The sequence below is a fragment of the Rhizomucor pusillus genome (genome assembly GCF_041956525.1).
Source record: "Rhizomucor pusillus strain CBS 183.67 unplaced genomic scaffold VTP01scaffold_5, whole genome shotgun sequence".
Lineage (NCBI taxonomy): Eukaryota > Fungi > Mucoromycota > Mucoromycetes > Mucorales > Lichtheimiaceae > Rhizomucor > Rhizomucor pusillus.
Genome location: NW_027192147.1, coordinates 625214 through 640342, shown reverse-complemented (window position 1 = coordinate 640342; position 15129 = coordinate 625214). Strand labels below are relative to the sequence as shown.

Genomic DNA, 15129 nt, shown 5'->3' with positions numbered 1-15129 from the left:
TCCTCTTGAAAAAAGATAACAGCAAGAATAGAAGAAAGAAAGGAAGAAAAAGGGGGAAAGCTTTCTGTGAAAGAAAGAAAATAAGAAAACTTGTTTTCTTTCGGTCCTAAAAGTGGGAAACCCAAAGCTTGTTTTGCGATTGCCTTTTCGAGACTTGTTCCAAATCCAGCCCGCCTTATTCTTTCAATTATCATCATCATTCAAAGGGGTCACTGTGTTTCATTGAGCTAAAATGCGCGCAACAAAGAGAGAGAGAGAAGGTTTGCTTCCGGGCTTTGTACCTGGTCGCGTGTGTGCTGTGTTTGCTTGGTTCTGCACCCAGCCCCAGATTCTACTACTCGCTTTTTATATGTACGTAGCCACTCACGCTATTAAGGTGATGCAAACAGTGACCAAGGGCTTTGCTCGTTCCTGGGCGTGTATAAGCGCACTTGCTTTCAAAGTGTATAATATCATTGTTAAATCCCTTTTGTTGTTCCTGCTAATTACAATGCAACGAAGGAAATAAGGATAACGGTCCTTAATTTGCTGCACCCGATTTCATATTCGTTGTCCATGCAGGCACCACTCATATAATGTATGCAGTGTCAACCAACGAAATTAATACATGAGAAACCAGAACTTGTCTACGGACAGCAGTAACCTACCATTTTACAAATAAAGACAAGCAAATGGTTAATACGCAAAATGCAAAACAATTTATCAGCAAATTTACAAATGATATCTTCCTGCCTATCCATTTAGCTACCGTATGCCATGCGAACGCAAAATGTCACTCTCTACTGTAAAGCAACAAGAGTCGCGTTACATTTAGCGTCCCTTTTTAGGTAACTTCCAAGTTGGCAACTTGAACGAAAATTTTGAAGGCGAAGATTTCGATTCTGGTAGCAAACAAGCCGTGCTTTCGGTAGGCGATGGTGGTTCAGAGTGCGTTTGCTCTCGCTGGTGAACATCAGTCGAAATACAGAGAGGAGGCTTCTCTAGTTGACTCTTCTCGCGCTGTCGATGCTGCTGAGCCGCTATCAATGTATCCGTGTACAACTGAGCCAAGTCTATCCGACGTGTCGGCCTATTGTAGCTACTCGGCCAGGCTGCGAAGTCAAGCTTATCCGAAAATATAGTAGTCGATTCGTACTCTGGTAAGCTTGTCGGCATTGTATCGTTGTTTAATATGTATCTTCAGAAAAGGAACGGAAGAAGAGAGGGAGTCATTTCATTTTCATGCTCGAACCACCAAGCGTATATATCATGAGCTTAAAAAGCAAATTGTGATTCGCTCGGGAGATGCATGCAACAAGACATGTTTTTATTTTTTTCTTCTTGTTTGTTAATGGGGGAGGTTGGGGGGAAGTCGACGGAGTACTGCGTTCGCTCGCTTTGTTGCTCTAATAGTTCCGGGCTTTCTTTTTAAACCTGTAATCTCCTTGAGGACTAGCGCTCCGTTTTCCCGCCGGCGATGATGCCTCCCGCTCCAGCTGTCGAAGCCATTGTCCTTCTGTCATTCCATCGTCGTAACGGATAGCCTCACGTACACGTTGACCACGCCCGAAATTCAAAGCATCCTGCTCATATTGATACGCCGCTACGTGATCATACCGATATATATCCGGTAATTCCCATTCTTGCATGAGGCGTTCTGGTTTAGCATCCGGTGGATGATTGTCACCGTATCGGCGTCGCCATTCCTCTGCTGTTGCTCGCTGGCGCTCCAAATCGATCTTTGTAAAAGTTGCATATTCCTGGTCGGACCGCTTCAGCATAAGGTTCAGTTCCTCGTCATCTAATTCGTCATTTTCTTCATTGTCATCTGCCTCGTCGCTCTTGTCTTCGAGTAATGACCTCAAGAATGCTTCTCGGTCCTTTTCGGTACTGCTCTGATCAAATTTGCCGGCTTGGATGACTTTTCCATCAATATCCAGCTTGTATTGAGCTCGTGCAAGAATTTTGTCTTCAATCGAATTCTCTGTGATTAGCCGGAAAATTCTGACTTCTTTTGTTTGGCCAATACGATGAGCACGGTCCTGAGCCTGAAGATCCTGGTGTGGGTTCCTAGATTCCGAATTCAGTACACCGTCACTGTTTTTGTATTCTGTATGTTTACGTACCAGTCAGAGTCAAAGATAATGACGGTATCAGCTGTCTGAAGATTGAGACCCAGGCCTCCAGCTCTTGTACTGAGGAGGAAAACAAAATACGGTGAATCGGGTGCGTTGAATATTTCCAAAAGCCTTGATCGATCATCGGATTTGGTTGAGCCGTCAAGTCTCAAATGATTGTAGCCGCGATATATACAAAAATCTTCCATGATATCCATAATTTGTGTCATTTGGAAAAATATCAAAACCTATCAATTTAATCAGCTCACCATACTGTGTAGCCATGGCCTCTGGTTTTACTTACCCTATGTCCAGTCGCTCGCAGCTTGGGCAAGATTCGATCAAGTAACTCGAATTTGCCCGATGTTCGGTAAAGGAGTTCATTGGAGGCCTTGTAAGGATTGACCGAGCGTTCAACTTCTTCAAACACGAAGGGGTGATTGCAAATTTTCCGAAGCTGCATAATAGTGTTGTTAAGGCCTTTGATACTCGTGCGGCCGATGCTAGAATCGCCAGCAAAGAGAACACCGTCCCGTTTCATTTGTGTATACAGACGAGCTTGCAAAGCAGACATTTTGCATTTCACGACGCGCTCCACCTTGTCCGGTAAGTCAGCTTCTACATCCTTCTTCAGTCTTCGAAGCAAGAAAGGACGCAAGACCTTAAAAAACATGTTAGCTAAGCGGCTCATATACTATATTCAGTAACACAAACCTTATGCAGACGCTTGATAATGAGCAGTTGCTCTTCTTCGTTCAACTCTACTTTGTCTTGCACGCCTTGGTTCGAAAATGGAGTATTGAACCATTCTTCGAAGCTTTTGACACTGTTGAAAATCTTGGGCAAAATGAAATTCAGTAGAGCCCACAGTTCCGGGAGGTTGTTCTTTTAAATGACGTTAGGCTCCCTACATCTTATTATTAATAGCCATTGAAAATTTACCTGTAGCGGCGTGCCGGTAAGGATTAAACGATATCGAGAAGAGTAGTACTGGCGCAGTACGGTAGTCAGCTTGGATTGGGTATTCTTCATTCGATGACCTTCGTCAATTATCATATACATCCATTTGATCTTTGATAAGACAGGCCGGTCTTTGATGATATAATCGAATGTCGTTATTAAGACTTGGAAGTCTTTGTGCTTGATTTGCTTTTTTTGTATTTCTTTGCGAACACTTGGTGCACCTTTATATACAATCTTTGTTATGCTGGGTGCCCATTTGTCAAATTCCAGAACCCAATTTGTGATCGTGCTACACAATTCGTCAGTACTCCCTTGCCACTATATGTTCCTTAATGTACTTACGAAAGCGGTACAATAATGAGGTATGGTCCGTTTTGGTGTTTGTTTTCAATGAGATACGATATTAAGCTGATTGTTTGGATGGTCTTTCCGAGACCCATTTCGTCGGCAAGAATTCCATTCAGACGGTTATTGTACAAAGATACCATCCACTGAAGACCTTTGATCTATAGCCACAAGTTAGTAACGAGGATCGGCAGACGAGTAAACAATATATATACACCTGGTATTCCTTCAATGTGCCTCCGCTCAATATGCTAGGTTGCGAAACTTTCTCCTGTATTCTATGAGCCATACGGAAATAATCGATCTTGTTGCCAGAAGAGTCCTATTCGCAGGTTACTAAGTCAATTGCAGAGGATATCATGAATACCAGCTTATATCTTACCGTAAGCATTGATTCTTCGTCCTCTTCGTGAGGCACGAAGCTGTCTGCATCGTTCTCTTGTAATCGATGTACAGGGTCATTTTGTTGATCAACGACGGCACGCGTCAACGATTCAAGATAGGCACCGGTTTGCTTCAGCAGTAGAGTTAACCGGGTATCCTTTGCCTCATCGATCAGCTTCAAATATGCTTCTTCGTCGTCGTTACGCAACGCTTTGATACGCTCCTTTGATCTCTTATCCTGACGTCGCTGCTCTTCTCGTTCAATGTGAGCATGATATTGTAGTACTGCTTTGCCAAGTTTTCCCATCTTCGTTTGCTGAGCTTTTTGGAATGCAACAAGATCTCGACCGTGGTTGCAGATGGTCTGCATGTAGTTTGTGTGTCGTTGCTTTTCTTTCTTTTCTTTATCCAAGCGTTGTTGACGTTCAAGCTTCTCTGTCTTCTTTGCCTCTCGCAGTGTTTGTTTCATCAATTTTTGGTAAGATACCTTGTCCACAGATGTTGCTATTCTGTTTGCCTCATCCCATCCAAGAATTACTTCTTCTCGAAGCTTTTAATAAAGAAAAAATAAACTTAGCGAATACAGTCGGCAGAATTATTTCATGCGTACCAACCTTTGCTTGCTTTTGCCGAAGACGCAGTGATTTCAGCTGAATGATTTCCTGAAGTCGCCCAACAGACGCCGATCTGACAGTTTCGTGATATCGCTCATTCAAAAGTACGCCGAGTTTCTTTGGTTCGCTCGAGTCATCTTCGTTGAAATTCTCAGTATCTACAATATTCTCCAATTCCTCAAGGCGCTGCTTTGCACGGTTTTCGATTCGCCGCTCTCTTTCCATACGAATTGTTTCAGGTGCCAAGCCAGCTGGCGGTCTGTCAGGCAGCAGCAGTTTCTGTTGGCGTGATGCATGTGCATGAGAGCGACGGCTGTTGAGCAAATCCAGAAAAGATAGATGCTCGTCCAATTTCGTTTCTGGTGCTTTAGCTGCCACCATCGCTCTATAATCTTGTTCTTGTTGATAAATGGCTTCAACGAGTTTTTCTCCCAATGCTTTTCGCTGTTCTTCTATTGGCGGTGGTGGCTCATTGGCCTGCGGTGCACCTGGAGGTGGAACGCCCAAATTCTTTGATAGAAGACTGTATGCTAGCATCTGATAGTGTAAAGTGCTAAGAGCATTTAAGGCGTTGGGGTTGCCGCCTGCCTGCGGTGTAGAAGCTGCCGAACCGGCGCCTGTGAGGACAGTTTGGTTAGTAAGTCATCATTGACTCTTGTCTTTGCTACGTACCCGAAGGTGTGCCTTGCCGTTGTTGTTGTTGTTGCTGCTGCTGCTGTTGCTGTTGTAGCAAATGCTGTTGTAGCAACAATTGTAACTGTTGCTGTTGTACATCAGGTGAAGGCTGAGGAAGTCCTGATTGTTTCTGCTTAGCATGTTGCTGCAGTAACCGAAGCAGGTTGGCTGGCTGTGACAGATCTACGTTAGATCCAGGCTATTACGCAATGTTGGTCAACGTCGTTTAAATCGTCAAATCAGAGCCTCTTACATACCTGCGCAGTGTTTCCAGCCGAATTAGCGGTAGGCGGCGCACTGCCGGAAGGTGTAGGTGACGAGGACGATGAAGCCGATGCTTGGCTCATTGTGGACGATCGCTGGAATAATTCTAGAGAGGCTGTACAGCATTGTAGTAAGTAACAGCTCACAAAAGAAGGACGAAACTGTGGCAAACTAGAGGCCGTATCCTCTTTTTTTGTACACGTACCGCTCTTTCCACCAGAACTGAACTTTTCTCTGGAGCTGAAAGCGCCGTCCAGCAGCAGAGTTCAAAGTGCTCGCAGTGACGTAAACTCCGCGGTCTGGTTGGTTGCGTGGAAGTGTGGATGAGTGGATGAGTGGATGAGGGAAATGCTGGAATTTGACTCTTCCCTCTGGACACTGGTGAACTTCCTGTTTTCCCTGACTCGCTCATATCATACTATGCTGTTTATAGCAGATGAAAAAAAAGGTTTTGTACCAAGGCTTCTTCGTAGGAAAAATGTAAAATATCGCATGTATTGGTTGCGACTGATTTTATAGATGCAGTGGATATGTCTACCTGATATTCATTATGTAGCATTGCTTAAGATTCTACAAAGACCAAAATGTACGTAGGTCGCTTCGTTTACTCCAAATGCCATTCTGACTTCGGCTTTCGTTCACGGATAGGAAAGAAAAAATGGTTTCAGAGATTTCGTTTATAGAACCAATGGGTATTTTGACTGGTCGAAGATAGGCAATACATTCAATAGGAGACAAAAGCGCCGCAAAAGACAGAATAACATCTTGAAAATGAATGGTGCAGGTGTACCAGACAGGCCTTTGCAATCTACAATATCCCTTCCGTCAGCAAAAGCAGCACCAGGAACGGAAGTTTCAAAAACAAAACGAGCTCGTGCCAGCAAAAGCTGTGATCACTGTCGGAAAAGGAAGATTCGCTGCGATGTAGAGATTTCCATGCCATGCAGCAAATGTCGAGCTAGTAAGAAAGAGTGCCGAATATCCCAAGAGCCAAAGAGACGTGGACCGGTCAGCCAAAGGTATTGCTCAGTGAAGTCGTCAATTGGATATTGCTGTCTAAAAAGAACTGTACTCAATGTCAGATATGTCCAAGAGCTTGAAGATCGATTAATCAAGATGGAGGCACTTTTGGCAAAATACAACACTCGAATTTCAGACTCGAATGAAATTGAGCCGCACAGCGCATTCGCATTCGGATGCCCAGTTAAAGACTCGATAGAATCCGAAGAATTGTCACAGCAACTGGATGCTTTATCGCTGACAGACTACGAGCGGACCAAATACATCGGCAACAGCGCCGGAATACATTTACTGGACCCTGACGTGTTCCAGCATAAACGACGACTTCGATTTGAAGAATCCCCCACGTGGATTATGGAGAAACTTAACGATGACGAGGAGGAACACATTATTATCAGATCAGAAGAACGCATCGAGTCAAACCAGTCTACTGACTACGACCGAAGCACATTGTTCGAAATTTTTCCAGAAATGACCGTGGAGTTTGCGGATTATTTGATTGAACTGTAAGTGATGATAGCAGCAGATTCTATGTATCATCTTCTCAATCATGCGTAGCTACTTTTTCTATATTCATCCATACAACTGCGCCGTCAACAAGGTGGCGTTCTTGGAGCAGTATTATTATGCCAATCCTCATCCACCAGATCATTTTCTTTTATGTGCAATGGTTTCCGCTGCTATCAGAACTTTGCCTGCTGAAGATTTCCAACTGCCTATTGGAACACTTATCAGAAAGCAAGAGATGAGCGTCTTGAAGCATACTCTTTGCGAAGAGTCAATGAAAGTAGTCGGACTCGCACACAAACGGTCCAGGATAAGCACCCTCCAGGCATTGATAGTCCTTACGATGTTCATTGAGAAAAATGAGGATGAAGAAGTCGCTACAACGCATTGGTAAGTTGATGAAAAAAGGCCGACTTTGGATATGCGTCTTATATAAAAGAAGGTTCATTACAGGCTTGGTAAGCTGGTACCTTTAAACTGAAACAGGAACTCTAACAGTGACGCACGTTGGTCTGGTAATAAGGCCATTCGGATGGTAAGATTCCTTTCATTCGATAGAAGAAAGCGCTCTATTGATTGATAGCATTATTAGGCACAAGATCTAGGTCTACATCGGAACTCGTCACGATGGTCTCTACCCAAATACGAGATAGAGCTCCGAAGACGGATTTGGTACGGCGTTGTCATTATAGATAAATGGGTAAATGGAAGAAACGAAATTGTGCGTTCGTTCAAGCCTGTCCTGACTAGCCCTTTGTAGGTTGCAGCAGACTTGGGTAGGCCGCCAACAATATCCGACGACGATTTTGACGTGGAACTCCCTTCGCTGACTGAACTCGAGTCGCCATATAACACGGTAGACGACGCCAATACACCACCTTTACTACTTCAGGCTAGAGAGGAGGCAGCCACCCAAAGGAAAATATACCATGTTTTTCGTGCTCATGTGGCACTCGGAAAGATCCTTGACCAAGTTTTAAGAGGATTTTATTCGGTAAAGAAACAGACGTCAATGCCACCCGATTTTGCATTGGCTACAAGGTTGGAAACTGAGTTGCATGAATGGAAGAATAATTTGCCTCCATGCCTACAATACAACTACCTATATCAAAACGATATTCTATTTTCCTTCGTATGTAAGTATGAAAGAGCAGCGTTGACTCGCAGACAAACTTTCTCAAATCGCTTTTGAAATAGCCATACTCTACATTTCGTACAACTGCGTGCTTTTACTTATCCATCGACCGTTTATTGTTCACAAGCTAAAATCAAAAGCTGCTGTTGCAAGCATCGCGTCGCGTTCTCTTGAAATTAGTACCAACGCATCCAACCAAGTCATTGATTGCTTTGAAGCGCTGACAACTACTCTTCGACCTGGCATGATTCTGAATACCATGATATAGTAAGTGCACTGTATTGACTTTGAGCATTTGCATCAAATTGACAAGCTATGTGCAAGTTCGTGCCTGCAGGCTTCGGCCGTATTTGTATTCAATGCAAATAACAATAACCCGTGCCATCGAGAACAAGGTTTACAGAATTTGAAACGTCTTGCCAATATCTTTGGAGGGCAAACAAAGTCGGCCCGCATTCAACGATTCTGTCGTATTCTGGATCAATTGATAGCAAAGCTCGCTAATCCGCCAAAGAATTCTACCACTACTAACGGCAACATTCTGGAATCTTCAATAGAAAACATCCAGACCGTTTCTTGTCCTTCAGGAGACGCAACATCAACTTTGGACAATTTCGGGATTGCCCAGCACCTGAATATGGCACAAATCGACGAACATCAAGTAAGCAATGCATTTAATCTTACCACCGATATCAGCACGTTCGAAACGGCAGGCTTGTCGTCTGACGTTCCGCTGTGGCATGTGCCTAATGCACCATCTTGGGACGACTGGGAAAGATTCCTCCAATCAAACATCGAATGCTCACCAAATTACACCAACTTTCGATAACCTTAACCATTCATAATCCATAGCATTACTCTGCATTTTCAATATGCATTTATATAGCGTTCATATCCTTGCTGCTGGGCGATAATTGACTGGATGTCCCGAATTCTGCGACTAAATTCGCATAGCGCGGTCAGGGACGCGCTGCATTCCCTTTTTCCGTTCGTTATTGCAAAGCATGGACAGCGGCACCCTGAACGGGCAGCTTAAGCGATCTCCTCCACACATTGTGTTTATAGTGGATCTGCTGCAGCCAGCTGAACAGATACAGCTTTTGGTTGCACGGATCTTGTTGTACTTTATAAAACGCTTTGATCGCCGAGCAACGTGGGGCTACCGTTTCTTTCGCAGCGATCGAAGTTCCATCAACATGAAAGCGTACCCATTCCACCCGATCAACCAAGAATCAGTGTCTCAGTTTACCTCGGACCTTCGAGAAGCAACATTGTACGGAAACCTTGCCCAAGAGTCAACGGGCAAGCCGACATTCTCGAACGTCAAGGATACTTTGATACAATCACTTGCTGAATTCCGCTGGAAAGCCAACGATCTTATGGCTGAAACACCTAGTCGCTTCGAACCTTTGGGAGGTCCATTACCAGATACCATCGATATAAAGAATTTTACATACTTGATCACACCGATACCACACACATTCGAAGAACTGCATGTGTACACCGGTCGCCCTTCCAAAGATAGGAATATCAACACTGTGGCCGACCTGCAATTCATCCGCGATAATCTGTACAAATGGCTTTGGGATGATTTCATGGAATCCCGTATATCTCTGAGCATTATTGACTCTACACCGTGCGATGAAATAATGGCAAGTTCCATGAAAAGTTTGCAACTTGAGTAACTCCCACAGCTGACTGAACCTTGCATTACAGGAAGAATACAGCTACATTTATGAATGCCTTCACAGCATTCTGAAGCCTATCGGAGGAGCCTATATCCATCTCCCATTTTTCCAACAGGATTTGGCAGCATATGGTACTTCCTTTTTAGCTATCTTTGATAGTTTTGTTACTCGAAAAGTGGGCACCAAAAGGCCTGTGCAAACAACACTCGAAGTGCCAAAAGAACCTGCATTAGAATGGCAAGGACAACTGGTAATCGCCACTGGTAATGGTAAGTGATTTTCTGCCAAATTAAATACAAAACGAGTATGATCTGATGATTCTTGCTAGCTCCATTGAATATCCTTGTTCAAGTGCACGCGAAAGAAAAGGAAAAAGATGGCCAAAACGATATACCAGCACCTGTAAAGGATTTGGAAGAAATTCGAGTTACACAATACATACGACGAGACCAGATAAAGATGAGATGGCTCAACGATCATGGTGTGACTTTCGAAGATACCGTGTTCAGCATAAAAACAGACGACTGTAATCTCAAAGCTGTTACAAAAACGCTCGGCAAAAGACTACTTGTTGGATGCGCAGAGCTCAAATACACAGACGACCGGATCCAAAATGCAATATTATATCCACTGGCTGGAAACAACGCTGTGCTACAAATTATTCACCTTGAACCCGATGAGAACTACGAGATGCCACCGGTTCAGGAACCACAGCGCGAGTTACCACGTCCTGTCATTCTACTGGAATCAGCAGTTCATGGGAAGAAACGGAATTTGGATGCATTAACTCGAGCGAGGGATACGCCTTCAAAAAGAGTGCGATATAAGGAAGATCCAGAGTCCATAAAGAAAGTTCTCATGCGGTAATTGTCTACAGTTTTTTTTGTAAAGTTTCTTATTCTCACTGTTTGAATAGGAGACGATCACGGGCAATGCAGCATGTTCTACAGTTAGAATCACAAAGTCAGGCTTCTACGCAGCCAATCGAAATACCCGAGATCGTAGAGCCCGCTTTCAGACTCCCAGTATCACTTGAAGCGTTGTATGACGCCATGCAGACATTATACTACGAAAGCTTGTATACTCAAAAGGTTGTTATTTATTTTTTGAAGCCGAGATATGAAGAGTAACTGAACATCTGCTTTTAGCATTTATTGAGTGACACGGTGAATCATATGCGCAATTTCGTCGAACATGTGCTTGACCCTGAAAATAAGATCGCTGATGTAAGTGAAAATTGAATATTTGTTGCCATGTCACGTAGCTGACCTATGATGATTCAAGGTTCCAGATGTAATTGCTATGTTAAAATCGATGACACTCCTTTCGTCGGAGCACGGCACAAAGCATGATGAAACAATAAGCGAAGCTTGGAGAACTGGAGCTCTGACAGAAACTACACTCAAGGACGTCGAAAAGCCCTATTTCGGGCAATGGTTGGATACATGGAAATACCAATGGAGCTCTAAAGCGTCACAGATTATTCGAGACTACGACACTCGAGCTCTACGATGCCTGCAAATCAGAGAGTAAGAAGTCTTCAGATTTGATGTGAAGAAACGACGTATTTTAACTTGTTGATATAGGGCAAAGCTCCAACTTATATTATACCTTTTCCTTGTACATTTCGAAAGGCAGCAAGGCAACTTGCCAGAATCACAAAGCATCAAGGAACCTGAAGGCGAAGTGGATCGAAGTAGTACGAACCCCGAGATGCAAATCAGCTGCTACTACAACCTGATGGTTATTTGGGACTCGATATACTCGCCGGAAGACTTCCTTCGAGATTTGGATACTTTAGAGTTGAATCGTAAGGATTTACTGCTAGATCCCTGCGACCTGACTATCGTAAAATTCTTGGAAATTCTCGAAGAAAGGTAAATTACGTTACTAGTTGTATTTGAATGGAGTTTATAACCGAATTTTGCAGCTTACCAAACATGGCGGATGACTGGATACATTTTATGTATGAAAAATGCAAAGACGATTGGGAGGATCTTCTTGAACCCGATCTACCTACGCCAACGTCCACGACAGCACCGAAGCCAAAATCCAAGTCAACAAGGACACGAAGTGATCAAAGCAGCAAAGTGGCACCCAAACCTTCCAGTCTGAAATCTAAACGATCCACGTTGCTCGATACAAACAAAGGCAAAACTCGTGCTCCGATACGCAGTGAATTACCAAAACATTTGTTAAAGCGTGAGATACAATTGCAAACGAAGCCAAAGACCAAGCAGATTGGCGAGGCTGCGGCCGCTGCTATCGCAAAGTGCCAGCGTTCCATTATCGATGGTAAATGTACTATGAAACGAGTTGGGGCATTCTTGAAGAGTGCAAACTCGCCACATCGGCCGAGATATGACCCTAGCTCCCAAGATGATTCCAAAACATATACTCTCCGCATGTCACCAACAACACCAAGAACACGATTCAGAAGGACATTCTCTAATATTTACCAATCCTTTGGTTTCGACGAAGTAAGTATCAAAAGGAGCAGCTAGTCGTGAAGACATGCAGCTTACAAACATGTGCACTGCAGTTTGAAGAACCATTCAGGGAATCACAAAGTGAACCTGCCAGCGATCCTGAGCCAATGACGGAAGGCTGCTTCACTATTGATGATCTGTTCGATACTGAAAAGGAGTTGCCTCCTCTCGCCACTCCCATCAAAGAAAGCTTTGAATAAACTTTCATCATTGCACATAGCTGATATAATTTACTCAGACTATTAAATTGATGTACTCTAAAGTAGTTTAATGCGAAAATGTAAAAGTAAAAAGATCATGCAATGATGTTAAATAACAACGGAAAATGGAGTGGGAAGAACCAAAATCAGGGAACTAATCTAAAAGCACAGATGCAGACTTGACAGCAGGAAGTACCAATGCACTGCGTTTGCTGAGGAGTTGTTCGTGAATAACATTCATGGCAGTAACTGCCATACGTTCTTCAATGACGCACGAAATATTGATTTCAGAAGCACCTTGCGAAATCATTTCGATATTTACACCAGCGGATGCCAACGTGGTAAACATCATTCCGGCAATACCGACCATGTTTTTCATTTGCTTGCCAACCAGTGACAAGATAGCCATGTCCTTGAGAATATCAACGCGACCGACGGATCGCAAATCCTGAATGACGCGCTGCAAGTCCTTTTCACCGCTATCCACAGCCAAAGCCATGGATACGTGCACCTCAGAGGTCGAAATAAGATCGACTACGACACCGTACCGATCGAGGGTGGAGAAGATCTTTGCAAAGAAGCCGTGACTGACACTCTTGCGATTTGAATGCACGTTGAGGACGATGACACCATCTTTGATAGTAACAGCGGTCGGGTATTTGCGAGACAAGTCCAGATGGTAACCGTTTTCAGCAAGAACCTTGGGAGAATGGGGAGGAGTGCATGTACCGTCCTTCGTGACGGTGTCGGATGGGAAGACAACGGTGCCTTGACCGCGCGGGTTCTGGACGTTCTTGATGCGGATAGGGATGTGAGCACGAATGACTTGCTCCATGGTGAAGGGATGGATGACTTCAGAGCCATAATAGGTCAATTCTGATGCTTCTTCGGGCGTGATGATAGAGATGAGGCGTGCTGATTTCACCTTGCGCGGGTCTGCCGTGAAGATGCCGTCGACCTCTTTCCAAATCTGCAACTCTTCTGCACCCAAGCCCACGGCAGTCAATGCAGCGCACAGATCGGTGTAACCACGGCCTACAGTAGTCAACAGACTGCCAGGGACAACTCCGAAAAAGCCTAATATTTTTTGCGCGCGCTCGCGTCAGCTTGACTGCATTCGTACTGCAGGGCTTCTGCTTTCTTTCTCTCTCTTACCTGTCACCACAGGGACTTTGTTGCCGCACTCGCGGACCTTGGCAGCCATACGCTCAGCCAAGTAGTCGTAGAATTTCTGATCCAACACTTCAAATTCCTTGTCAACAATGTTCTCCAGGGATACAAATTCGGCATCAACGTCCTGGATGGTGCCATACGGCGCGTGATGTTAAAAACCAACCACGCGAAGAAGTAGTTTGACAGTCAACAAAAGATCTAACTTACTCGGTCTTGCAACACGGCAGCTACGATTCTGCATGAGAGTTTCTCACCCACGCCGATGATGATATCTCGGGAGCGGGGAGAGATTTCGCTGATAATCTGTGCAGCTTCCAAAAACGACCGCAATTTTTCGCAATCTCGCTCAATGTCCTTTTTCAGATCATGCCGTATCTCTGGGTCGCGAATCAATTCGTCCGCCACCTTTTGGTGGTCGTCCAACAGATCCTGAATGATCTGCACAAACTCGGTCGAGCCAGGACGCAGAGCTTCATCGGCTGCTCGAATAAGTCGGTTTGTCGTACCCGTCTGCTTGCTTTCACCGCTTCTTGCAGAGCAAACAACCACGAGTCGGTTTTGTCTAACATATTCTCTGCCAGGCGCACCACACGTTAGCAAACAAACCCCAGTTTGGGTTGGGTTGGAGAAACTTACTTGATCACTTGATCGGCAATGTTCTCCAGGAATTTGCCAACACTGGTGCCACCAAACTTTTGGACTACCCACGGCAGACTGGGGTCGTTCTGGAAGCGCAGCTCTTCATTCGGCATGTCGATCAGGTGTAAATGGAAAAAAGGAAAGGGAAGAAAGAAAGGGAACGCAAAAAATGAATGGATAATGAGTCAGACTTTGCACAGCGAACCGGAATCTCAGATCCGATCCGATTGTTGCCATAGAAATTTGTCGCGCCTTGTCAGACACCTAAATCCCATTCGATGACTCGGATCTCTGCGCCGATACGACCAATAGATTCCCAGTTGACCATACTCATTTGAAAATTTTATGTTTCAATGGATTTGTATGTACAGAGTTGACAATCTTTACAATCCTTATCGTCGCAATTATTAGATCGGTGTGTAACCTGGCAATACATTTGGACGGACGAGCCAAAAATTACTACTAAAAAACAATCAACGTTGATTCATTTATTTACAGAGTCAAGAGCTAGTATTTATATTTGGGCCCATAGATTTGCTCGCCCATGTCTTGAATTTAAGCAGAGCGCTGCTGGTAGTCAGGCTTGACGGCTTCACCTTCTTCGTTGATGTCAAGCTCCTGACCAGTGTTTTGCTTGTACTTATCGCTAGCTCTCTGGGCAGACTGAGCCTTGGCTTCAGCAGATCTGTCCTTGCGGTGCGAGGCAGCGATGTAAGCTATGAAAATTATCGTTCAGTATACCAAATGATAAATTCGTCAAGTTTTCTGCTGCTGTAAACATACAAGTAGTTTGACGGTCGGCGCGGGTTTGGCCTTGAGAGAGTCCAGATTGCTGTTCCATGTTTCCGAATTCGATTTTCGATGCCGAGCACAAGTCGATGCGAGAGCTCGCATTTATAGCTTTTCAGGACGGATCTAACGTCATTCCTAAGCAATG

At 44.3% G+C, this 15129-nt stretch overlaps 6 protein-coding genes across 6 annotated transcripts; 2 read left to right on the top strand and 4 right to left on the bottom strand.

The window, feature by feature from the left end:
- Nucleotides 1–810: 810 nt before the first annotated feature.
- On the bottom strand, nucleotides 811–1155 carry VTP01DRAFT_8383 (uncharacterized protein; the record flags this gene model as incomplete). The annotated part of the gene is made up of 1 exon (XM_069387498.1): nucleotides 811–1155. The coding sequence occupies one exon, from the start codon at nucleotides 1153–1155 to the stop codon at nucleotides 811–813; it is 345 nt and encodes a 114-aa protein (XP_069241261.1).
- A 230-nt stretch (nucleotides 1156–1385) lies between these two features.
- Nucleotides 1386–5424, bottom strand: VTP01DRAFT_8382 (uncharacterized protein; the record flags this gene model as incomplete). The annotated part of the gene is made up of 11 exons (XM_069387497.1): nucleotides 1386–2049; nucleotides 2106–2344; nucleotides 2401–2757; nucleotides 2811–2981; nucleotides 3039–3348; nucleotides 3402–3565; nucleotides 3622–3726; nucleotides 3787–4338; nucleotides 4403–5019; nucleotides 5075–5276; nucleotides 5335–5424. 11 exons carry the CDS (start codon nucleotides 5422–5424, stop codon nucleotides 1386–1388), a joined length of 3471 nt encoding a protein of 1156 aa, XP_069241260.1.
- Nucleotides 5425–6457: 1033 nt separating this feature from the next.
- VTP01DRAFT_8381 (uncharacterized protein) lies at nucleotides 6458–8832 on the top strand (the record flags this gene model as incomplete). Its single annotated transcript, XM_069387496.1, has 7 exons — nucleotides 6458–6867; nucleotides 6920–7258; nucleotides 7367–7403; nucleotides 7461–7568; nucleotides 7629–8004; nucleotides 8066–8270; nucleotides 8328–8832. 7 exons carry the CDS (start codon nucleotides 6458–6460, stop codon nucleotides 8830–8832), a joined length of 1980 nt encoding a protein of 659 aa, XP_069241259.1.
- Nucleotides 8833–9007: 175 nt separating this feature from the next.
- Nucleotides 9008–12380, top strand: VTP01DRAFT_8380 (uncharacterized protein; the record flags this gene model as incomplete). Its single annotated transcript, XM_069387495.1, has 9 exons — nucleotides 9008–9655; nucleotides 9720–9960; nucleotides 10020–10554; nucleotides 10608–10782; nucleotides 10840–10917; nucleotides 10976–11220; nucleotides 11278–11568; nucleotides 11622–12171; nucleotides 12234–12380. 9 exons carry the CDS (start codon nucleotides 9008–9010, stop codon nucleotides 12378–12380), a joined length of 2910 nt encoding a protein of 969 aa, XP_069241258.1.
- A 154-nt stretch (nucleotides 12381–12534) lies between these two features.
- On the bottom strand, nucleotides 12535–14305 carry VTP01DRAFT_8379 (uncharacterized protein; the record flags this gene model as incomplete). Its single annotated transcript, XM_069387493.1, has 4 exons — nucleotides 12535–13457; nucleotides 13536–13677; nucleotides 13761–14127; nucleotides 14190–14305. 4 exons carry the CDS (start codon nucleotides 14303–14305, stop codon nucleotides 12535–12537), a joined length of 1548 nt encoding a protein of 515 aa, XP_069241257.1.
- Nucleotides 14306–14747: 442 nt separating this feature from the next.
- VTP01DRAFT_8378 (uncharacterized protein) lies at nucleotides 14748–15033 on the bottom strand (the record flags this gene model as incomplete). Its single annotated transcript, XM_069387492.1, has 2 exons — nucleotides 14748–14908; nucleotides 14976–15033. 2 exons carry the CDS (start codon nucleotides 15031–15033, stop codon nucleotides 14748–14750), a joined length of 219 nt encoding a protein of 72 aa, XP_069241256.1.
- Between the last annotated feature and the right edge of the window lie 96 nt (nucleotides 15034–15129).